General features: G+C 37.1%; 1 protein-coding gene across 1 annotated transcript in view; it reads right to left on the minus strand.

Annotated features, from left to right (window-relative positions):
- COMMD10 (COMM domain containing 10) overlaps positions 1 to 26,537 on the minus strand; it is a 113,021-nt gene that overhangs the window by 71,003 nt on the left and 15,481 nt on the right. Inside the window, exon 5 of the mRNA XM_040090956.2 lies at positions 19,281 to 19,391. Within this exon, the coding sequence (XP_039946890.1) occupies positions 19,281 to 19,391 (111 nt within the window). The remainder of the gene's footprint in view (positions 1 to 19,280; positions 19,392 to 26,537) is intronic.

A 26,537-nucleotide genomic window follows, 5' to 3' on the forward strand; every position in this document is an offset into this window, starting at 1 on the left:
ATGAATTTTTTATTTTAAGCAGCCATGCCTTAGACATACTTGCTACTTCTGCAAATCTGACAGTATAAAAATAGTTCAGAGTCAATTGAATGTTACAAAACACATCACAAATATCCTTGTTCCCTTCTGTTCACAAGAACCAGAATTAAGACATCCTGATACCCAGGAGACAGTGCTTGAGTTCTAGTCCTGAACTTAACAACAGTGCAGCATGACCTTGTGCTACTATTTTACCTCTGTGTGCATTAGTCTGTTTCAGATTACAGAATTAAAGCTGGCTATTTTGCTTTGGGTTTTGGATTTTTTTTAACTTTTAGAAATTTACAAATAGGAATAATATAGAAAATTTAACATCAGAATCTATGACTTTATATGAAAATACATTCTCAGAAAAAAGTGATTCCATTCCTAATTCACAAGAACATTAAAGAGAGAAAAAACTCAACTCCTCCTTCACTGCAAAGGTTGTTTCATATGATGAAGGGAAAAAAAAGGATTAATTTTGCATTTCCAAAACTTTTCACAAGTCTAATATCAGAATTTAACCAGTAAAATAAACAAGACCCAAACGGAAGCAGGGCACATATTTCAGTGCATGATTTTTAAACTTTAAATAAAAGCATAATTTTTATTAGCATAAGTGAGGAAGGCAACTTACATGTTGGGATGAACACCTTCTACTGGCAGGTTACCATGGTTAAAGAAAAAAAAAAATATAATCCAAGCAAAATCTTGCTTCCAAGCTTAGCCTGAAAATAATATTTTTTATTTTATAATACGCTTTCTAAAAATTTCATTTATTAACTATAGCAATGTAACATTTTACTACCAACTTTCTGTTTCTTGCACTTTATCAAAACTAAATGTGAATTCAGTCCAACAACTGGCTTGTACGTTTTTCATTTTATAAACAACTCCAGTAGGTTTAAAGAGTGATCCGACATACACCACCCAGCAATAGTCACGGAAATGCAGCCATGCAGTATTCCACATTCCCCAACGAGCTGCCCAGTTCCTCTGCCCTCACTCACCACACTCATGCTAGTGATGTATGCAGTGGACCGAGAGAAGTGACGTGTTTTGGCTGCACCTCTAAGGGAAACCCCATTAGCACACTCCTAACACCTGACTTGCTGGTGGAGGCGCTACAAACGCACAGGTGCAGTGCCAGGCGCCATGGGATGTGCTGGCACTTTTTAGCACCCAGTGTATTAAATAAGGAACACTGCCCTTCACTACTTGTGAAAAAGAGAGACAAAGCTACACAGAATCCAAAACTTCCACAGCATTTCAACAATTTTTCTAGAGAGCATTAGCACTGTATTAAAATTAGCACCTAAAGAAAGCAGTGGAGAGAATTCAAGCCGTAACAGTAAACAGATTAGAACACTGATATGAGGAAATATGAAAGCACTAGACTAAAATCAAGAACTGCCTTTAGCAGTAGTCTGAAGGAACATTTTCCAATTGTGGCAAAATCTGCTATTTTTAAGTACAACAAAAATGGATCACGGCTGCAAGGAATTTACAAATGCTTATCTTATTTACACACAAAGTAACAAGCTAAAAGAAATCTACCAGTCATTTCAGACTTTTCCAAGGGCAATTACTCATACAAGTTGCCTATTACAACAATGTATTTTCTCCACACAGAACACTGCAGAGTTTAGAAAGTAATATACAGCAAAAGTGAGGTCAATTCAAACACTGAAGCTTTTCAGGGACAAAAAAATTAATGAATTTTAACATTTAACCTTCATGCCTTACTCACCAAATCCTACACTGTAAAATGCAGAATCAGATTACAGGTTCATGGAAGAAACAGAAAAAAGTTTCCTTGTACTGCTACTCTGCTTATTGGCACTAAAAAACTTAAATCTCTAGTATTACTCTAGTAAAAATAAACTAAGTCAATAAAGAATCACAAGAGATCAGAATCCAAACCCCAAACCGTTTGTTTTTCAAACACGCCATGCCCAGACTAACTGCAACCACAAATATATACCCAAATGCTATTTCCATATAACATTAAATATGGGATACCACAGTATTTGCACTCTAGGCACAGAACAAATATTGTCCTTGGTCCTTTATCCTGTAAATAGCTTTTACCTAATTTTGGTGCTCTTTCTTGTCAAACTGCCCCTTATTGTGCATGTTTCATATAATTACTATAATGCCAGGATATTTTAACTATCATACTACTGATTAATGTTTGACATATGTCCCAAGTCTGCCAGGTTATGAGCTACTTGTTATTTTCCATTATCTAATAGAGACTGAGTGATTTTTAATGAGAATCATTTCATTGAAGAACTCATCTGCTATGCTATGGCTGTGGGTTTGTTGTTTTTTTTTTTACATCTCCCATTAAGCAGCATTTCGAATGAAAAATCAGTTGGACATCTTAACATAAAACTCAAAATGGAAATGTGACCAACTGACTAGTACAGCATGGTTTTTAGAAAGAGGCGTCCACTCTTTCTTTTTAGAAAGAGCCGGGTCCATCATTAGGAATCATCCACAAAAGGTTCTTCTTTGGAACCCACGCACCCTATCCCACTTTTCTTGTTTAAGCAAAACAGCAGATTAAATACAAAATTATCATTAATCTCTTTCGTGTCTTTTTCTGAGTTCTTTGGAAGAGTCTATTTACATTTTCATAAATAAAATCTCTGCATAACTGCAGAATAATTTACCTTGAAAATAGGCCTCAGGAGGCCATCTGGCCCAACCATTCCCAGATTCCCTGCTCAAAGCAGGAATACCTCTGCAAGTCCAAGTATTTTGCCTTACAGAGAATTTTCAACATATGCCCCACAAATGTCTACTACTCACACCTTAGTTGAGGACAGCACTTTCAGTGTGAAAACTTCAAACTTTTCAAAGTTTGATACTATTTCTTCCAAACCATATTTAACCATTACCACTGATGTACTCAGTTTTTTCCCCTTCTTGAAAATATTACTTAAAATACTAAAGGAATGCATTGAAATCCTTTTGATAATAATCACTATAATTGTAGACAAGAATCTCTGCAATTCAGTTGCTGCTGCCCTGATTACTGCAAACCTTGTCTTTTCTTTGACACACACACACACACACACACACACACACACACATATATATATATATATATATAGTAATCACTGGATAAATTACAAGCATTATCCCTCTCGTACATGATTTCCTCAGCTCTCTTAGATACACACCAATTATTAGCTGCAAAAACAAAGTGGTACACTAATTCCTGCAGCTGAAAGAGAACTTTGATTCTCAGCCATTCATTTCTGCCTTGAGCAATTTCATACATTTCATGTCACTCTTAATCCTTTAACCAAAAGTATTTTGGCTTCATTTTATCTTATCTATTACTAACTTGCCCAATATTTACTCTAAATGTGGTCACATTGACATTTCCACAATTCCCATTCTTCTTCCTCTCCTGTTTTCTCTTTCATAATACATGCTGATTACAACCATGTAAGCTTTTCTTTCTTATCATTGCTACTTCATACCTGTATATCACGGGTTAGCACAATTTCGTTTTCTAGATACAGAGAAATGTAAAATGTTTTTCCCTGCCCTGACCGTAGGGTGGGGGGCGGGGGGAGGGGGGCAGGACAAGGACCTATCAAAAAGCAGGCTGGGATCTTGGCAGCTAAGTTAACCAATGAGAAGTGTCAATGCAACTTTGGAAGGGACATTTAAAATTAATCTGCTGGTGACCGCCCTGTCTCTCTTCGGGGATCAGCCATGAGATGACATCATGGTCGGGCCGGGCCGGGCCTCGCGGCCTCTCTGGGCACCTGGGCCAGGCCTGGCTGGGCTTCTGAAGGCCACTGCCTGCACAGGGAAGGCCTGAGCCGGCTGAGCCCCTTTCTCCCGCTTGCTGGCAGAGGAGAGAGGCGGCTGCAGCTCGGCAGTGCTGGCCACGTGCTCAGACCGCGGCAGAAAGGGCCAAAACATGGCCCAGCTTCATCACCGCTGGCTGAGGAGAAGGAAAGCCTGCAGCTCCGTAACAACTCTGAGCTGAGCTGCCCTAGATGAGACCGAGGGGTGGAAAAAAGGACATCTACTAATTTCTTCCATCAGCACAGCATTGTATTTTCTTCAGCTCCTGCAGCCTTGTGTGGTTTTTGTAAGCCTGAACAGATTTAACCCTTTTTCTAGCAACATGGAACTTTAAAAGCACAACTCTTCCTTGAGAGAAAGAAGAAAGAAAACAGAAGGGTACATAGAACAGACACCGAATGAAGTCAGTTAGATGAGAAGTGAAAGAATTAATAATATTGGAATAGGATTGAAGAAGTGGACATTTTTAACCAGACTTTTCTAAGGTAAATGATGAAGAAATTAAGTGTTCTTTGCAGTATCTTAGTATTATTTCGGTAGAATGCTATTCTAATCAAAATTGAGAACTGAAGTAATTGAGATTTATTTGGGAACTTTGAAGCCCCCGGTCCTGGGTTAAAAGGAGGTCTCAGCCTTTGAGACAAAGATAATTTTAGATAAGAAGAAGTATTCGTAAGTAGTACCCCAGATACACTGAGAAGCTTTGCTGATAGAACATCACAGTCTGCGAAAACTCTGGGCAGCAGCAGATGTGTGACATTGGGAGCACTGGACTATTTTGTCTTGTGGCAAACGTCTTCATAAAAAGATCTTAGAAAGACTTTTCTCCTAAAGTAATGAGTGGTTATGTCTAAATAGTGAAACTGACTGAAAATCCTAAATTGTATCTTTCTATGTTGTTCAATAAGAAAGTTAAACGTTTGTAAGAGGAAAGAAGCGTGTTTTAAGGTATCATTCTGGTTTAGTTTAAGTTTTTCTTGTTTCTCAACTTCTTTTTCTTTTCTCAGTCTTTTAATATATGTTAATAAAACTATTTTTTTGTTCATTTTTAAGCTTAAGCCTGCTTTGTTTGCTTTTCTCCTAATCTCTCCCTCCCACAAAAATTAATACTAGAACCCTTACATTAATTGGTGTTTCTGCCCGGTTTTATTGAATTAAAACCACTACACTGTACCTTTTAGTTCTATGTACTTCATTTACATATCAAATTCTTCTTATTGTATTCTTTTTTTTATGTTTGGGTGCAATGGAAAATTATTTCAAAACAGCTATGGTAGCACAAGATATATTCAGCTCTAAAATGATATATACAAATTTTATACAGACAGCTCTTTTAAATTCAATTGCTTGGGGTAAAAATTATGTCATTTAAAGGTTGAGCATATGAACAACACTACTGATAACAGAAAAACAATCTAATAAAATAGCATTTCAGACAAACAAGGACAAACTTGATTTTAAAAAAAAAAAAAAAAGCACCAAGCAATTTCCTGCTTTCTTAATTTGTCAGAAATGTAAAAATATTTAATTTTCTCCCCATCTGATTTCATTAAAAAGAAATTGCAATGCACTAACTTTAACAAATTCCATGCAAGTAATTTATCTTTCCTGCCTTTGAAAAGAGTTTTAATCATCCTAGTCTTTACATTAGTTGCAATACTAAAGGGACGAACATACATACGTAAGAGCCTCACTTTTATCCACATCTGTAAAGCAGAATGATAGTCTTTAAATGCCTACTAAAATCTGGGAGATGACTGCTATTTTGTGAAAAAGAAGTGTTAACAGTTAAAAACAGAGCATGTATTAAAGCTGCATTTTCTTTGCTATGTCATACCCCTCCCCAAGCTAACAACTCATAACCACCTGCAAATCTATTCCTTTCAGTACCAGTGCAATTTTTCTGTAGATCCCACCAGAAACATAAGATCTCATAATTTCTAAAAACTTTCATGCCATCAGTTTTGTTTCATTTCCTAATTCATTTCAGGGTTCCATTTTGAAGCATAGTTTTACAAACATACAGGCACAACTGTGAGAATGTGAACTTAATTCACGCTCTACAGAAGAAAACACACACTTGGGTGTTTGTTGTATTTAGAGGGAGAATCAACAGAACTCCCAACTGCCAGAAGAAGAATGAGGTTTGGCTTTGTTGTTATTTCCAAGGTTTCTATCTATAATCACCGTTTCTTCTACTGCTTTTGCATTAGTCTTGAAGGATACTTGACAACTGCTGACAAAGGTATCTACTTTCACATGCAAAACAATACCACTTAAGTTAAGCATCATTAAGGATTAAAAACATCTCCAACATTCTAAGAAGAATAGTTAAGGAAATTGAAGCCACCACGATGGGCTATTTCCCTTGATGCTTGTTCCAGAGGTAATCTTCTCCTTGGTCTACAACTTCCTCTCCCATTTTGTACTAGGTTCCAGGTGCTGTGCAGGCCACAGACAGAGGAAGTGCATTGAGAGCAACACAGATTTTATCGTTACTAGCACACATGCAGTCCCTTAGTACTTTCATACATATATATTAGATTTTTGTTAAGAAATCATTTTATTACAAACAAAAAAAATTACAGGGAAAATCCTTTGGGTCACCTCACCAATTTTTCTGCTAGCATGAGTACGTCCTATTTTAAACTCCCTGGAAGCATTGGGGTTTTTTTATTTTCCGTAGAGCATTCACCCACCTGCGGGAATAGCAGCCATCATGTTCTACATTATTTTCAACACCAACTTCAGAAAGTGAATGGAACGCATGATGTCCTGTACTAAGACGCAAGGCAGGAAGAAAGCAGTGCCAAGACCTCTCCATCATTATTTTTCAGGCCTCAGACTATGTGCTCCCCGCAGTGCCCAACAGTGTGGTGTTTAATGATACCAAAGCCTGACCTTAACTCAGAATGCTAATAATGACCTAGTGTTTGGGAAAAAATCCAGGAGTTCTATGAGAAACCATGGGCAAAAATGTAATGGTAATTTTTATACAGTTTAAGTCAATTAAATCTGAAAGGAATTTTGTGGCACAAACCACAAGATGCTTCTCTAGCCACAAAGGCTCTCCTCTCAACACTTTTACATTCAGTAAAGATATTAATACTCTTTAATTAAAAAGAAAAAACAAACACAAACACAAACTCCACCCCCCCACCAAAGTTCTAAAAAACAAACAAAAACAAACAAAACACCAAAAATACACACAAAAACTCCTCAAACCTATAACTGAAAAGAGTGTTCTACTGCAAACTTAGGAATTACATGCAAATAAGGAAACAATGACACGATGTAAATAGGTACTTTATTAAAAAAAATCTTCCACAAAGTCAAAGAATAATTTAATTTTTCAAGCTCTGAGGTAATATGACGATATTAACACAGGTACAAATATAATGGCACATTACTTTTGCACTTGTTCCAGACCTGTTGCTAGAACAGCACACTACTGGATGTTGTTTCCATTGGTAATAATGTGCAGTCTTCCTGACATTCACACTTGCCCTCCTCCTGTCCAACTTTATTGACAGAATTAAACACGTATCAGTTTCATATAACTTAGCAAACGGGACATGCTTATCTACATATAAAGACATATACCAAAATAATAGCACTTTGGTTTAGACATGCAAAGCTATTTTTGTAGTTTTATAGGCTGATTCATGTTTGGTCCACAATTTTTATTTCCCTCATTATCAAAAAAAATAGGCAAGAAAGAAGAAAAAGAAAAAATTTAAAAGGCTAACGATGAAAGCACATTACTGAACTGCTTCATAAAACAGCATGAAGAACAGAATTCCCTTTCTTATTTATTTTTCCAGCATCTAAAGCCACAACATCATAAAAAGTCAGCAGTCTGTCAAGCTGGATTGGAATGTTTTGAAAAATAATTATTTTATTGCAAGTTAGGAAAGAAGGAGTTCAGAACAAGTACCCACAACCTGAAGCCTCACTGCAGTGCTTAAGTTACTGCACTGTACATTGCATGCTCTGCATTGACAGATTGACAGTGCATTGCATGCTCTGCATTTCATCTGTCTATCCATAAAGAACAGACAGATGCCTTTTTTGGTTAATTTGGGGCTTTTTTGGGAGTTTTTTTGCTGCCATATCCTTCTTCTGCCTTACTCTTTCCACACTTCCTCAAAAGATCTGCTGTTGGCCTATGGTTCATCCTTGGAATGCAGTTCCTCAGATAAAAATGTGTCAGGCTCCTCTCTTCCGAAACTAGCAAATACAATTTGTTTATACATCATCCTAGACAAGCATCACAGGCCACAATGTCAAAGTCAAGGATGGTTTCAAGTGCTTTGTGACTCTCTGAAGGCCACAGAAGTATACAATTGCCATTTGAAATGGTAATGTGAATTTTAAAGAAATTCCACTAAAAAAAAATCAAATTATGATTGATTTGAATTTTCAAGAGCTTTTCAGAATGACTGTTCAGTGTTTGAGAACAAAGCACTGCATCATGCTGCATAACACTTCTCAGAGTGCACAGCTTTTCTGCATGATAATCATCCTCAGTTTTACTCCAAGAAACTTCTTCAGGTTCAACTCAACTCCCAATGAACATTATTTTCTTGCATTGCTGTGCTCTTCACTGCCCTTACTGCCTCCATCTCCCCATACCTGTTTCATGCACTTCTGCAGCAATCATCTGTTTGATGGTTTTCAAACATCACTGTGCCAGCTTACCTGAATCTGCCTGGCTACAGTACCCTTGGCAAATTAATGCACTAAAGCAGAGCTGCTCCTTGCTGCTATATCAGAATACCTCTCCTGAAAAGGTTTGCCTTTTCCTCCTGTATGGTGCCTCAAATACATCAGCACTTGGAAAAAAATGAAAAAAATCAATTTCAATACTAAAACCTGGCTACTCTTCATTTCATCAATATTAGTACCAACACATTTTGGTCGTCATAAGAAAGACTTTCATTTTCATTAAATGGCATACAGATTTAGAAAAAGGAAACTAAAATGCTCACTCAAGAACCTGGTAATTTTTAGCATTCAAAAGTACAGACAGGAATATACTGCCACACAGGAATTCTGGAACTGTGTAAAAACTGTCTAAACATCTTGCATTTATAGAACACTGCTTTGCATCCTTTTGGAGCAAAAGATACCTTACAGCATAAAAAGGGCTCTAAGGCCTCAACAACAAAGGCAACTGACCTAATAAAGGATTATAATAATTACTTAACCATTGTTCAATAACAAAAGAAAAAGACACAACCATTAAAAAGTTACTAGTTATATATACATGGCAGCACTTGAAAGCTTATATTGAATTTATTAGACATAGCATCAAACTGAGGAATTGTGTCCCACTTGAATGGCAACTCTGATGATTGAGGAATTTCAAAAATATTTTGGAATCTGTTCCATTTCTTTGATAGGATAACAATGCATCTATTTTTATAAAAATGAGATGACAAAAAGGAAGAAGGGATGGGAATGTGAAGAGGCAAAGTGATCTAGAAATTACAAGGAAAAAAACAGCTCAGGAATTGTTTCTCTGTAGTCAAAAGCACTTTCCTGAATCTACAAAGGGCCTTCTTCCTGCCTCTAACTGCATCTTCAAAAAAATGTTCTCCTCCTGACTATTCTTAATATCTTCTAATAAAAGCAGTAAGTTCTGGTATTTTCAGGCAGCGTTTGCCTGAAATTTCACTTGTTCCTGAACAAAAGATGTATCTGTTTCCACATGTGTATGGTTAGATTTTAAAATTCCTTTATTTAGGATTCAGAACAGAGGAGTAAAGATGACATGAACCTGAACTCCACTGTGCAGTTACTAAATACTGAATACTGAATACCAGGCTGCAAACCTTCCAGAACTACTAGGTATGACGGCACATCTTAATTACCTGTTGGCAGCCCCCTAGGGTGCAGTGTCCAGCCTCCAGAAAGCTTAAGCCTGTGACTCTCCTAAAGATATCAGGAAAAATTTCTTCACTGACATGATCAGGCATTGGAATCAGCCGCCTGCAGAAACAGTGGAATCACCATACCCAAAGTGTTCAAACAGCACGTGTATGTAGCACTGGGGATACGGGTTAGCAGTGCTAAGTCACTGGTTGGATTCGGTGATCTTGAGCGTCTTTTCCTGCCTTAAGGATTCTATGATTCTCTAATACATTTCTCCAACTCATGAAGCAGACAAGCCAACACTTTACTGTCGAAGTACCTAATCAAAGAGCTGTACACCAACAGCAGAGTAAGAGTAGATATAGAGCTCCATAGTAATCTAGCCATTGGCGACTTGTTTTGCTGTCAAATTCCCAGTCTCATAACATGACTTAGTTCCAAGCATAGGCATCTCCCAAATTCTTGCTTCTTTTGACATTGCAAAAGAGGACAGAGAAATAATTCAGTTATTTTAAAGCTTTTTAAAAGTCTGCTGCCTGCCTCTGTGCACCAGAGGTAATATAAAAAGCTGCAAATCAGGCATTACTAAAAAAGATATATAAGCATTTTCAGTAGCTTTGGCTCTATTTTGCCTTTTGGATTATCCTTTCATTACTCCAAGGCTTCAAAATGTATTCTTAGTAACAAGATCTGTCTCAATATGGAAAAAAATATTTTTTCCTCTCTCCCTTGAAATCTCTTTCTATTACTGTCTTGCCACTGAGCATGCATTTCTAGAAATATGTTTTGTTTCATTAGTAGTGATTTTATACAATCATATTGAACAAGATTTTTTCAGAGGCTGTAGGCCATGCTGTGGGTTGTGGTTTTGCTGTGAAAGAGGTCATATTTCATTTTAACCAGTGAAAGAGGTCACTTGTCATAGCAGCTGTTAAAGTTTGTTAAACACTCATACAAAGCCAAGTGGCACAAATGGAGATGCCACACAGTTTCAGATACCAGACTTCTGTCACTGGTAAACAACAGAAAACAAGATGAGTGAAAATAGTTTCTTCTGTATACAATTGAGGTGCTGACCTACCTTCTTCCACCTGAAGAGGATCTGGAAAGGGAGTCAAAACATTGTTAGACACCTGTTCTATGTCAAATGCTCACCGTTGATATAGTTTGACAGCATGTACTGCATATTTATTGTCTCAAGAAGGACAGATATTAGCAATGCAGAAGACACTAACTTTCTACTCTTTCAAGAACAGACATACTATTGCTTCAAAAAGCCGGATTTGGGAATTACATTAGTTGCAAATTGACAAAAAAATTAGCAAAAGTAACCGGAAAGCAAGTCCGGCAATTCTGCAATGTGGACAATCAAATTGCTTTTAAATTCAAAACCATGCTATTAACCCCCAAAGATGTTTGATTTGAAACTCATTACCACAAGATTACTTCTCCTTGACAGCACCATTTTGTACCAAAACTCACAAAACAATGAATTTAAAGAACTCACAAAGAAAAGTAAAGCACAGGAGAGAATTGCAATGGTGAACAAAAATGTAACCTGAATGCAAATTACAAAGTGTGGGCTCCTTCTATACTGCTCTGGGCAGACCTGGTGAGGCGCCTATCACATAAAACACCTAATTAGTATGTAATAGTCTAAGCTAAATACAGAACTGCTGGCAAGGTATGAACCAAGAGAGTAACTGGAAATGGTCCTTCTCACCATAATATTTCTTAAAGGTACATGACACAAAAGCAAGGTGTGATCTGCATGGTATTGAATTTGTTTTGGCCGCTGCTCCTTGTCAACCCATTCAACTGTTTTCACAGCCTCTTCTGATATCAGTATTGACATTATCAGGAAGAAAAGATAAGCACATATTTTTCCACAAGACATGTGACAGATTGTGTATGGAGGAGGAAACATGAGTAGGTACAGCATGCACAGCCCTAAAGCAGTCCCAAAGTAAGCTGTGGGGCCTGACCCTGGCAAGATGCAAATGCTCTGACACAGATCAGCTCTCCTTTGGGCTGCACAGTATTTTTACTTTACTTATTTTACACAGTAACAGAATCTGCAAATTTTTAAGCCAAATTAAGCAGTTTCATATGCAATGCCTGACTACCCTTTTAAGTGAAGGTATTTTTCCTCATATCCTGTCTAAACCATCCCTGGTGCAAAGCAAAACCATTTCTTCTTGTCTTACCACTTGCTGCCCAGAAGAGACTGACCCACACCTGGACATGACCTTCTTTCAGGCAGTTGTAGAGAGCCACCAGGTCTCCCCTTGGCTTCCTTTTCTCCAGGGTGAACATTCCCAGAGCCCTCAGTCCCTCCTCATCAGACTCCAGACCCTTCACCAGCTCTGTTGCCCTTCTTTTTGTCATACCTGGTGTCCACTTCTGTCTCCACCTCTAATTCTCAAAGGCAGCAGTCAACATCAGTGTGACAGAGGAAAAGACAGAACAGCAATATCGGTAACCTTAGATTTGCTGTTAGAGCAAGTCCAACTTTCACATCCATCTTTCCCTAACCTCACCCTTTTCTTAGACTACCTACCACAGAGTCAATAAGAAACAGACACAGGAGAGATGTTTTTTAACATATTTGTGAAGGTACCACAGAATTTACTGCCTCAGTAAAAGCAGAGGGAAAAATAATGTCCAGAAGTTGTGCAAAAGCATAGCAAAAGTACTGAGCAAATATGATTATCTTCCATTGCAACACACAAATAAAAGCAACAGTTCAACAGTTAAAGCACTGCATAGTTTCTGAGAATAACAGGCAAGAAAGTATATGCCTGAGAATTTTCCATGAATCCCAGGGACGTGCCTTCTTCATCTGAAAAGACTGAAGTACCAAGATTACAAAACCAATTTGGGGAAACAGGAGCCAAGTTTTCTAAGAAAGAAGATGTCATGAACAACCGCATTAAATAAGAAAAGCTCACCAGATCTTTCTGTTTTTCAAATTCCCCCAAGGCCCTGAAGTTTAATTCTGCCTGGCAATGAAATGGTCACCAAGCTTAAACTTAAGTATTTGAACTACTTTTCTGCTATTTAATGGGATTGACAACAGTACAGCTACACATTACACACAATTAAATATACTCCTGCACAAAACCAGAGTTTCATTTCTAACTGTACACTGAGGCTGCCCAAGGCTGCAACCAATTATAAACAGCCAACTGGCACCATGACAGGGAGAAAGCCGAAGAATGTTCTGCCATTAACAGAGCATGTGTAGATGCTGCAACCAGTTGCAGGGTTTGTAAATTTATGTGATATAGTTTGTATTCATAAATTGTGCATATAGCCAGATGAAAGAAACATAAGTATACTGTAAAGAGATCCTTACTATAAGCTGGGTAATTAAATAATGTCAAATCCCAAATGAAGTCAGAGACCTAAGTACACACTGCAGAACAACTGCAGAGGTGAGTGCATACTCCCAGAGCCACACGACCTGGTAAATGTTTACTAAGAAAAATGTCAAACTACAGAACACAGGTTATACAGGAATCCACTTCTATGCTAGTAAGAAAACAAAAAAGTCCTTTTGGCATTTCAAAAATTCTGGACCACAGCTTCATTTTTTCCTCTATTTAAATAGATTTAATCAGAGGTAATAACTGTGATCAAAACCAAACAGTCTAATGTAAGATTTGCTCTTCATCATAAGCACAGAATTTTTGTCACTCATGGTGGAGGAATTAAATTTCTGTCATCTTTCTGTAGCGATGTGACTGCTCGAATCAAGTCATAAATTTCAGGGTCATTTTTCTGAGCTGTTCCAAACACTCAAGATTATACTGTCATTCTTACTACCACTCCTACAAATATGAGGACCTTTCTTATATTGTGAAACCTCCTCTTAGGCAACTTTCTTCTTTCTTAATAGTAGCACTATTTATTAGGGCTTAACTCGCAGAACAAAACTCATTTCATGATGTACACCTTGCCAAAAGCAGCCACATTGCTTGCTCAGAAGCACAGAAAAACCTTGAACCAGGATTGTATTGTCTGAGGTTAAATTAATTCCTCCAAATAGGAATGAAGAAACACTTTTCTCTCAATCTAATCCTTAAACATTTTTGCATTCACCCAAGGGCTGTCCTACTTTTCGTTTTTGGTTTGTTTTTTTTTTTTTTTTTTTGCAATTGTTAGAGATTTGCAAATAAGCTTGATGAAAAAACTAAGCTCAGTTCCAGGGTGTACATACAAGATTGTTTTGTGCTCTGAGAAGAAAAAGGGTAATGTCCTCATCAGAAAAGAAAGTGGTTGAGAGGGAGCTGATGAACGTGGGGAGCAATTAACAATTGTTTCATCTTTGGACCTCATCACAGTTCTTTCTGCATTATTACTTTCAAGTGTCCTCTTTTTTGAAAGCCCTACAGATAAAAATTACTCCTCTATTTTGGGGAAAAAAAAAAAAAAAAAAAAAAAAAAAAAAAGCCCACCTAAATGCATCATTCCCAAAGGCAAGGACTGAAATGACAAATCAAAGGAGTACATGCTCAATTCCGCCACCTCCTACATTTCAGAAGTGAGATGTATTACTAGCATCCACCAACTCTCACTGTTGTGTCACTCCACAAACACGAGTTCTTTTCAGAGAAAAACAAAGGGCTAAACTGAGGTGGAAGGAGAAGTACCACCATATTTCCTTAAACATTGATCAATGTGCAAGTCCTGCCTGCATGCCATACAGGCTGCAGAGAATCTATAGTGTGTATTAAGTAACTGATGTAGCTCTGATAGAAGATACGTTTCTCATTTACTTTGCTTTGTTTTTTGTTTTTTTAAATGGGAAAAGTAATCAAAATGGAAAACTCAGAAAGCAGAATGGTGTACTTATTGAAGTAAACAGAGCAAAAAGGTAAAAATTTTGTTCACTGTCCAGAAATATATAGAAAGTCTGTAAAAACCTGGAGAAAAAAAAAAGCCCAACACATATGCTGTTAACGAGATAAAAATTCCAAATTTCTAGATTTCTAATTACTCTATAGAATGATAAATATGTAGTATCAGCTCAGTTTCAAATGTAATCAGACTGCAGTTTGATTTTCATAGAATCATCCTGAGCTGGAAGTGACCCAAAAGGATCATCAAAGTCCAACTCCTGTTCCTTCAGAGCCCCACGAGTCACACCATGTGCCTGAGAATATTATCCAAATGCTTCTTGTGCTCTGTCAGGCTTGATGCTGTGACCACTTCCCTGGGGAGCCTGTTCCAGCTGCCCAACCACTCTCTGGGTGAACTAATATCTAACCAAAACCTCCCCTGACACAGCTTCATCATGTTCCTTCAGGTTCTGTCACTGGTCACCACAAAGAAGAGATCAGCATCTGCCCCTCCTCTTCCCATCACAAGGAAGCTCTGGACTGCTATGAAATGTCTCTTCTTCTCCAGGCTGAACAGACCAAGTGACCTCAGCTGCAGCGTGTGTCGCTTCACCTCTAGACCATTCACCATCTTTGCTGCCCTCCCATGGACACTCTCTAATAACTCAGTATTTATTTTATATTGTGGCACCCAGAACTGCTCCCAGCACTCAAGGTAAGGCTGCCCCAGCTCAGAGCAGAGTGGGACATCCCCTCCCCAGCCCCACCTGGCCATGCTGTGCCTGATGCCCGCCAGGACATGCTTGGCTCTCTTGGCCGCCAGGGAACTGCTGGCCCATGTTCCAACTCACCATCGACCCCCAGCATTACTTTTCACAGTGCTACTATCCAACATTTCATTCCCCAGCGTGTCCATACACACATGGCTGCCCTATCCCAGGTGCTGAAACTGGCATTTGTCCTGATTAAAATTAATTTGGCTAGTGATTGCCCATCTCCCTTAATTTGTCACAGTCTCTCATGTGTTACATTCCCCTGACAAAGCATCTTGATGTTAGGGGAAATAATTTAAAATTAAATAAAAGTATATCAGGATAATAGAATTCTAATATGATGTGTCTTTCACCAAAAGTATTACACTGGCAGGTTCAACAAACCAGCACAATTATCAGTTACTTTTTGTCTTGCATTATCAGACAAAATCCTGTAAAAATTCTTCAAATACATCTATAAAAGAACAAAAGAAGAAAAACATTGATTTTTCACAAGGAATCTCTACATAGTATTTATACAGAAAAACAGAGCTCCCCCAAGAAGTTCTTTATCATTAAGAATAAATTCACAGATTAAATAAGAAGAAAACCAAAAAAAGAGCAAAGCCTTCCACAGGACAAATTGCAATCAGATAACAGAATCTAATAAAATCTGTGGAGTGGATTTGCAGAATAAAACTGGATAACTATTGAGAGACAACACTGGGCAAGAATAATTTATTTATCCTAATGATTTTCAAGCATAAACGGTAACTACAGATCATATGTGAAAAGACACAGTAACAAATACCTTATATAGTAATGTGCCTTACTGGATCTTCTTAATGATGAGTAATAGCAACAACTCTTTAAGAACACACTCCTACTTCTCATATTCCTCTGTGAAGATATTCAGCACCAATTGTGTGACATTTCTGAAGCCCTTCAATCTTTCTACACACTTCAATATTATTTATTTATATGGCTCCTCCTATGGCTATAGAAAATGTTCACAGTTGTTTAAAAAAGTCTGGACTAGATAGCCTAAGGAATTACTGCTGTTAACAATGGGAAGGAATGTGAGAGGGTGTGTCTATGTCGATAATTACCAAACAAATTTCTGGAGAAAAGAAATATTAAATAAACACAGCACTTCGGGGGATCAGTCTTTGTATGCAAATTAAAAATCTAAATTAGCAACACAGATTGTCGGGATTGTTAATTTCTACTAATTCTTCTACTGATCAATTGAACCTATACACATAAAAATAATTATACTCTGTACAGAATCTCCAAATTGTCATGTTGCAATCAACAGTCCAAAAATCTGAACCGAAATTTACTATGTTATAAATACTATGTATTTATATACAACTGATATGTTACACACCACTTCTCAAACATCACTTAAACTCATCAAAATGTCATAAGGGAAGCAAAGGGACCTTGCAAATTAAAAATATTTTTCCTATTATACTAGTTTGTTTTGTGTGCCTAGTTCATAGACATTCTACTTCCCACAGATTCTGAGATGCAATTAAGTATTTTTAAAAATTAATCATTGCAATAAAACACCGTTAACTGGAAGCTCCTTTTTTCTCTTTCTCATACAAAACATCAGCAGCAGCCAAAGCAGCCTAGATCACAGGACAACTTGGGCTGGAAGGCTCTGTCTGGCAGCCCACCTGATCCACACCCCCTGCTCACACAGGGGCTAATACAAGCGTAATTCCATGTCTGAGTATAAATAAACAGCAAATCTGATACAAAACCCAGTAAAAAACAGTTTAACAAAAAAATCACGGGCTCTGATCACAATTCGTGCTACTCACAAGCAATGTATTTGCTGGGAAATGCAAATGTCCCTAGCAGCTTGAACCACCTGAAAGAACTAAAGGACACCTTATTTTTGCATTTCGATGGATTTATTCCTCTGAGACCCTGCATTTCATCTGAAGCTGACAAAATGTACTCTATAAATATTTATACAGCATATAGCAGATTTCTTTTTATTTCTCAACATGCAAGTAACATCCACATAGACACAGGTTTTATGATTACCTCTCCTGGAGAGAAAATTTAAATACTAATTTTAAATGTCATTTTGTGAATAAGAACTGTTAAAATGTCCTTAAGTAGTGTGATTTGTAGTAAACACTAATGTATTAGTATAATTAGTTTTAGTTAGCAAAACTGAAAATAATAGCCTATTTCATTTACCTTGCTCAGTATGTTTTTTATTAATAGGTTTTATTTTTTTATATACACAAGCGAAACTTCTGTTGTCATATACAGATTAGAAATGTAAATACTTAAACACCTCCCACAATGACTGACTTCAGAATTGCTTCCAAGTATTATCCCAAAAAGCAAGGAACCAGGGTGACAAAGAGCACTACTGCCCCCTAATGCGCCAGACCGTCAAAGCGTCTCTGTAACAGCATTTTTTCTTCAAATCATTATGTCCAAGAATTATGAAAAAAGGTGAAAAAATAATACAGTCATTAAGAATTTATACTTTAAATTCATGCTGTGTTTCACACAAAAGTCACATACATAATTTTGTAGAGGAGGAAAAAAGGTATCAAGTAGCTACGATTTTCAGATACAATACTTAGTGCACTAAGAGATCACAAAGATGCAAGAAAAACTAGAAAAATTACCCACACTAAGCAAATATTAGTCCATCTGTGTACTGAGATGTAATCCCGTTGTGCTCTTCATACCAACCCAGATTTTTAAATTTTAATATCTGTATTGTGACAGCATAAGTTTTCTTGTTGCACTGTTTTATCTAAATGTCCACCACAAGTTTATTCTAGGCTTGTAATTATTGTAAAGTAATTCTGATCTTGGTATCTAAACATATCCACAAAAATAAGTAAGAGAGGAAACAATAGAAAAAGTCCACTATCTGAATCCTGTTTGTACAAGAAAAAGAAGAACTGTGTCTTACATGAAAATGTTATTTTTCCTTCTATATTTTTAATATTTTGCCATAAGAACTGAATCTGCATTCAAGGCTCACCAGTGCAGCTTGGGCATAAAATTTTGTCCAGTTCCTGTATCTGGTGGACATTTAGATAAAACAATGAAATGCTGAAAAAAATACAACTGCTGCAGGTCTTAGTGAGAAGCACAAACGTAAGCTGTGTATTCTCTTTTATTTCACCATAAATCAGAAATTGCACTCACATTAGTAAAATTACTGTGAATTAAATGCAATGCTAAAGCATCACTGAGTTCTGATTTCTCCCCTCACACTCGTTATACTGGATTTTTCATAGGTAAGCATTCTGACAGATACTACAGAACTAAAGACTCCAATTTCCATTAGCGAGATAAGGTTAAAAGCAAATCATATGTCTAATTTGAAATGTGCTGGCTAAAAGACACAGATTTTACTAATAACAAATTATGTTCTTTAGTGAGTTTGGGTTCTGATATGCCACCAAGTCATTAAAATCCTTGAACTTAAGACTCTAACTTAAAACCTCCAAATACTGGGTTTATGCGGCCTCACATAGTGTCATCATTCATACAAGTACATCATTAGCACAGAAAGGCTGCAAGTGATGAGCAATGTCTTATATAACTACACACATGGTAGAAGACTGCAACCTACTATGTATTAAATGCGTAAGAACTACAATCATATGATATGTGATAAAAATAAACACTTGACAAAAACATTCTACAGACCTAAAATAACCATACTCCCTATTTCTCCAGTTACAGCTCAAAAAGCTGGTAAGACAGCTCTCAGTTTACTGAATATTTATGCTATTGTATCAATATTTCAAAATTCCAGTGTTTAACCTTTACAAAATATAAAAACAAAATAATGGCAAGAATAACAACAATTAAGAGTTCCAATGGATGCCTTTAACAGAACATTAACATAAGGCCATCACCACAATTTTTTCCAGATATGCTGACTCACATTTCTTACCTTTGAATCTTCATTTCTCACTCCCAGCTCTAGCACAGCTTGAGGAGACTTCAGCTTTGCTTGCATGGACTCTGCCATTTGAAGATTAAGCTGCCATCCAATTGTTTCAAGCTATAAAACACAAGTTTAGATGACAATCAGATGGTACAGAAACACGGAAGTCAACTTTCAAACTGCTAGTGGTCTGTGTCAGTGAACACAGTGTCACACTCTACAAATGTTAAGCATTTGTATACAATGCATTTCCTTCAAATTATCCTGGATTCCAAGGTAGATTTGCTTTTCTCTTGTCAAAATTACCATTCAAACTGCCTACGACCACTCAAATAAAGCAACTTCCTATGTCTCAGACCTGATAGACCCAATCCACAGAACACAACTATGGATCCGAAATATGGTAGTTTCCTCTTCTTGTGGAAGTTTATCAGCAAAGCTGTAGATCCAAATTAATTTCATATTTATTTTACTTTTACAAAAAAGAAAACAATAAATAGTAAACCCCCAAAAATGGTGATTTCTTAATCACAGATCTACTCGTGTGTTGCATCATAGGCAGATCTTACCAACAAAAATAATTCTGCTTTTTGAATCATTAATGCTGGAAGGACAAAGCCCAGGTAATCATGTGAGCAATAGAATTTTTAATAGAAAATTTTTAAAAAAATAAATTTCAAATTCTTTTTTCATTAATCTGAAGTTATATTCAAGCATTATTAAGGTACTGCTCATGCACAATACAAGTACACAACAAGAGAACTACAAGGCTTCCACAAAATGATCTTCCTGGCCTTAGTGAATAAAAAGAAGTGGAAGTACAAAGTCTTACCATCTGCCAAGAAAATTTACACACAAACTCTTTTTAACCTAGTATCTCCCCTCTTCTAGTAAATTTTGTGGCTGACTTGGTAGAAGTGTGCCACATCTTGGTTAACCTCTTACCAATCTAACAGCTAAATTCAGCTAAAATCATAAACAGAATAAAGCCATGCCAAAGGCCATGTATTGTGAACAGCAATACAGGCCCTGCATCCTACAGTGACACTAATCTCTAAATGAAAGATAGGAAATGATGACAAAAGCTTCTTCCATGGACAAACCTCAAAGACATAACTTCCAAAATTTCTTGCAGCTATGCAATTTACACTTAGATACTAATGTATGTTATACTGCATTTATCTGTATGTTGGATCAACAGCAGAACTGTGCAATAAACACTGGCCACCATATAACTAAGCTTAACAGAAGGAAGACTATGTATCATAATATACCTTAACCACCAAGGCCAGTACAAGACCACTAGGGAGTTTAGTCAAGGCCACAGTTAAGGGAAACACACCATCTCAGACTGACTTTGTGTGCAGCTACAGGAACAGGACAGCGGGAAGAACTTCAGCAGGTCAGCCTGCAATCTGTCAACTGCTCTGCAATCAATGCACCATTCAAACTTCAATTTCTCATAAAAATAAGCAAGTTTACATTTAATCAAATCCATGAAAGCATGCAGACCGTACAAAGGAACTCAGTGAAGACATTCGAAGCCTGGTACCTCATTTTGAGCATAGCTTTAATAACAGTAGCCCCACAGCCTATGAATTAGAAGATGTTTTAAAGAAAAGTTACATAACTTATAAAAGAAAATGAATTTTTAATCATAATTCTGCTTTCATTTTCTCTAATTTGATTACATCTTGGTTGGTGAAAACAATAGTGCATAGCCCATCCCACCCAAAAGCAGAGAACAATCTAGAGTGGATTCTATCTATATGGACAACTCTGCTAAGTCTCTGTGGGAGCCAGTATTTTCCAGGAAATTATATCAAAATGATATAACTAGAAAACGTTTTTCTCTCCATAAACTTCAGTGAAATTAAGAAATTAACTCTGATTCTTTCAGGAGCATAAAGACAGTACCTTAAACAAACAAACAACTAAAGACCTTTAGGTTTTTTATCAAGGAAAAAAGTATAGTTCATTTAAGAAAATTGATAATGGTCAACAGAAAAGGACTCAGATCCTAAGTTATGGGTTATAGTAGAAGGAGGTCAAAGCAGGCAACTGCGAACAGTACCACCTACTAATAAAACACCTAACCACTAAGGACAAACACAGGGACATCGAGCTCTGGAATGCGACAGCTCTTCATACTGCAGTCACTATGGTTCATGCCCACAGCTCCTCAGTTTAAAGAGGACTTCTATCTACTTCAACAGTTCATTACTGTAGTATGGAAACCAAGCCTAAGACAGGACAGAAGCTTAGCCAGGATCATAAAACAATGCCACTAGAGACAAAAACAATATCCAAGGAAGCCTGACTTCTAAGACTTTACTGAAGCTGTTAAATACTGGGTACTCTGTGAGGCATGAAGAACAAACCACCAAAAAAACATGAAATTCAGGTTTCTGTTTTCTATTTTACTTTTAATACACATCTATCCCAGAATACTGTAGAGGGCTAAGAACAAATACAATACAGGTGGCAGCACACTGGCCTGAGTATATAGCTGAAAACCAGCTGTAACTTTTGCTTTACATTGCTTTACCTTAAAAATTACTTTGTTTTCCTATACAATTCATGTCTGTTTTCTATTTTAAACACAGAATATGTTATATGTATAAGAATAAGTTTTAATTAATAGATAGCATGCTGCCTAAGGCATCAAAATGGTCCATTTTCTTGAAAGAAAAACGCAGCATGTATCTGGCAATGGTTGTGTTTGTTTACTTGAAGACATTCAACATCCTGCAATGTCAATTAACCTTTTGAGAGTAGTGACATTTTTCTGCATGGCATTTATGTCAAGGCAAAGTGCTTGTCAGTCACAAGCACTACATACTTTAGGACAATTTCTTTCAAATATGAAATGACCATAAAATTATTTTTATTTCTGGTACGAAATTTGTTACCAAAAAAAGAATGATGGAAGAACAATGCCAGAATCTGCAATACACTAACTGAAAAGCACTTACTGGGGCAGAGGAGAAGTATTTTTCCATGCCTAGCATGAAAACAAAGCCGTGCTTTTAGCTACTGTAGACCTTTAGGCTCTTTTCACCGTTTCTTACCAGCAGGTTAGAAATGTGCAAGCCATCTTATCACTGCAACACTAAACACTGTTGAAAATATACTGTACATTACTGTAAATTCTTACTGATATCTCTGGCACTTATTTAACTTCAAGGTTATGTTTAGGGGAAAAAAAATCAACAACAACAAAAAAATAGGTGCAAGCTGGGAAAAAAAGGAAGGGAAATAAACATAGGTATAAAACAAAACCAACAATAAGAACATATGAAAATGCTTCAGATCTGCTCCATGAACCCCTTAGCAAGTAAGTCAGGGCAACAAAGATGTAAGGAAGCTTTCAACAACCCCCATAAATCCTCAGTTCTTGTGTCCATCTTGTTTCATTCAGGCTTCTGAAGAGATTACCATAGCACCCAGAACTAACAGACAAGGAAGAACTCACGCACCTCCCCCTCCCAGCACCCACTCAGTACCAACTGTAGAAGAGGTAAGGTGTCATTGCCTGCGGAACCAGCTCGGTACTCCCTCACACAGCGCTCTCAGCAGCCACTCACAGCTGTCCCAGGGCAGATCCACATTAGAAAGCAGCTAGCTCCCCTCTGCAAGATCTGACCCTTCAACTCAAGATGAGCAGCACCTTTACATAAAACCATCACCTCTGGTCTGCCTGTGATGGCCACAGCCCTTTTCTTCCAGCATAAAACATCAGATTTTCCAACTCAAGCCCTGTCCAGCAGACTGTTTTCCATGCTAAATAGTAGAGCATAGTATTTTACACAGTAAGACAAAATCATCACCAATCTAATATAACTATGGTAAAATATCTTGATGACAGTCACTCTCTTGAGAAAGCGCAGTGCATTAAATATCAAGGCAGCCTTTACAGGTGATACAAACTTCAAGCACAATCTCCAGCTAAATCAAGGCTCACATTTTCAAAATTAACACCTACAGAATCCACCATTCCTCTTAAAGTCCACTGTGTTTTTACATACTCTTTGTATCTTCCCCAGCATATCCTCTCCACAGTTTCTTACTTCTACATTTTGCTGCCCATAAACCTTACTACAAATTAAGCCTAATTTGAGAAAAAGTTCAAGAAGATTGTGAAATAGGACAAGTTTCTATATTAGTTGTCAAAAAATACTTAACTACATAGATATTTTTATTTTACACTCTTCAATAAGAAATCAAGTAAATGTTCTTTGCCAAAGAAATTCAGGCTAATCATCTTAACTACACAAGAACCAGCCTATCAGACTAAAAATGAAGGACTACAACTTTGAGAAAGAAAGCAGAACAAATGTCAGTAACAGGCACGTTGCAGGGCTCCAACCTGAAAAAGCAAGGACAGAGGCCAAGTGAACAAGAAACTGAAACTAAAAAATGGTTGGCAAGGACTTAATTTGAAGAAACAAAATAAGGGGAAGTATTGTGAAACAGGGGCAATGAAGTCGAACAGAATTTCAAAAAATATGTATTCGCCTAAAATTTCTTACCTAATACCTCCAACTTCAGCCAAACTTCTGAAGCAGGTTGAGTATTTTCAAAAGATGACAGAAAAAAGGGGCTTAAATAGTCAGTCAGTACTAGAGGAGGAAAAGAGGATATTTTTCAGTTGGTCTTGGCTGATAAACTGAGATCACATCTCCTGTCTGTCTCTACACCCATAAAGACTGGACGTTTGTTTTCATTTTAAAGCAGAAAACAGGAAAAGTAAATTGCCTGATTCTAGAAGCATCGTAACAAATCATTACAGAAACTACCAAAGACCTGTATTACATGGCTCTCAGAAGTCACTGATGTGGCAGCTTACTTCTTACCACAGTGCCAGCAGGATGCCATAATACCAAGCAAACCACTGTTTCTCATCCATGATTTGGCACCACTTTGACCCTTAGAAAGTGCTTTAAGCATAGACTCACAGAAAGTAAGAGCAACGATGAGTTGCTCAACACAGCAAGAACCTGCAAGAACTACACTATGGAAATACTACTTGGACACATAAAATCAACATCATTGAGGTTTTTATAACCAGGCATTTAGACAGTTATGAGACAGCAAATTACTTTAAAGATCAAATTTTACCTGCTATGAAGATCTAATTATTTTGTTCAGGTACTTCCTTTCCATTTTATTGGCAAGATTTGCTGCTTTCAGAACACCCAGCTTTTACTAAATAGAATAAAATGTGATATTCAGAAAACATATTTGATTCACAGCATGTGGACAATTAATCAGTGTTACAAGTTAAATGCTACTGAACAATTCACCACATATAACCTGGCTACAGGAAAGACTATGAAGATCCTGTCATATCCAATATTAGCCTCTCTGGCAAGCAAATGACCATGAGTATTTCTACAGGCAGAGCGATAAATGCTGATAAGCAGTTAGCAAAGAACAAGAAAAATGCTCAAAACCAGTGTTTCATCTTAAAATCTAAAAAGGGAGAAAAACACAGTTCTGGGCTGAACTGGTTAAGAATCCCAGTGGGCAAATAACGCAGAAGCAATTCTAAACTAGCAGGAAGTGTCCTGTACTTTTATGCCTATGAAGGAAAATAGGTTATGAAAGCCCTAGATGGGAAAAGAACACACACCATAGGCAAACTAACATATCCAATTTGTAGAAATCTACTACAACAACAAATGTTTTCAGTATAGCTTAAAGGTAATTGGTAAATAAAAGTGATAACATTACCATATAATTGTAATATTTGAAAATCAGCTGTATAATACAGCTTTTCAAAAATACTTTTTCAATTCAGTATCTCATCCACTGTCAATGGGCAATGATTAGTTTGTCTACTTGAACTTTTTTAAAGCAACAAAACTCCCTGACATGCCTTTTTACGTAGCAAAAGATCTTCACTACCACAAAACTGCTAGGAACTGCTAAAGCCTTCTAACATGACTAAGGAAAATTTTAAAGCAAACTGAGCTCGTGGCCCACAATCAGAATTAAAAGCCAGTAACATGAGCACAAATGAAAATAAATCCTACCATTCCTTCTGCAAATTCAAATCTTGGCAGAAAACTAAGTGCTTCTAATCATAGAACAGTTTGTGTTAGAAGAAATCTTAATAATCATCTAGTTCCACCTCCCCTTTCCTCCATACATGTGGACAACATCCACTAGACCAGGCTACACAGAGCCACATCCAGCCTGGCCTCTAACACTTCCAGGGATAGCATCTATAGCTCCTCTGGGTCACATATTGCTGCGCCTCACCACTCTCACAGTAGAGAAATTTTTCCTAACATCTAAACTAAACCTACTCTTTTTCAGTTTTTACACATTTCCCTTCATTATATCACTACATGCCCTAGGTAAAAAGTTCTTCTCCAGCTCTCATGTAGGCTCCCCTTGTGGGATCGACCCCACCTGGTACTGGTGCTGCTGAAAGACTTAATTAACATGGACACCCCTGTTCTTGGCTGCCAGCAGCTTTTTATGGCACAGAATGCTTCTGTAGACTTGCATAGCTAAGAAATAACATCCAGGTTTCCTGACTTCATGTCCATACTCAAAGACCAATTTCAGGGTAGCTTAAGTGCATCTAGTTACTTCCACTCTCAGGCAGTCTGATTAATTTGAGGTCACACTGAAGCAGTGAAATTGACTTCATTTTTTCTGAGGTTTTTAAAAACGGCATAAAGGAAAGAGAATGCCAATAACTTCTTACTGGCTCATTTTTTTACAGGTACCAGAGAAATTTTCCATTAGGCTGAAGCCTAACAAACTACTGCAGATAAAGTAAGTCAGTTACAACAATACAGAAATTAGTGTCATGCTCCACTGGTATATAGAGCCACCCATTTGATCTTCAAATAATTTAATCCTTATTTGGAGAGAGCACTTAGTTTAAAATTATCTGGTATTTATGTTAACTTCTGTGTTGCTGAACATCAGATTATGCTTTTCATTGCCTGAGAAAGAAATTGACACGCTTGAAGCTCTTTCTATTAAAAACACCATAATAATGCACAAGTGCACTATTTTTCAATGTTACCGCCTCCTTATCTATTTCTACTAAATGTGGTGTATCTGTAAGAGCATGTATCACTTTACACACAGCAGCTACTCTTTGAGTTAAGTTCAGCTTCACTACATCAATGCTGGAGTGCTCCCTACTTAAAAGGCTACCTTAATTCATAGTTAAAAGTAAATATTGACATCTTAAGGTTGCAAAATCTAAACACCTACTATTTCAGTGTTAAGAATTAG

This window comes from Hirundo rustica, chromosome Z (genome assembly GCF_015227805.2).
Source record: "Hirundo rustica isolate bHirRus1 chromosome Z, bHirRus1.pri.v3, whole genome shotgun sequence".
NCBI lineage: Eukaryota > Metazoa > Chordata > Aves > Passeriformes > Hirundinidae > Hirundo > Hirundo rustica.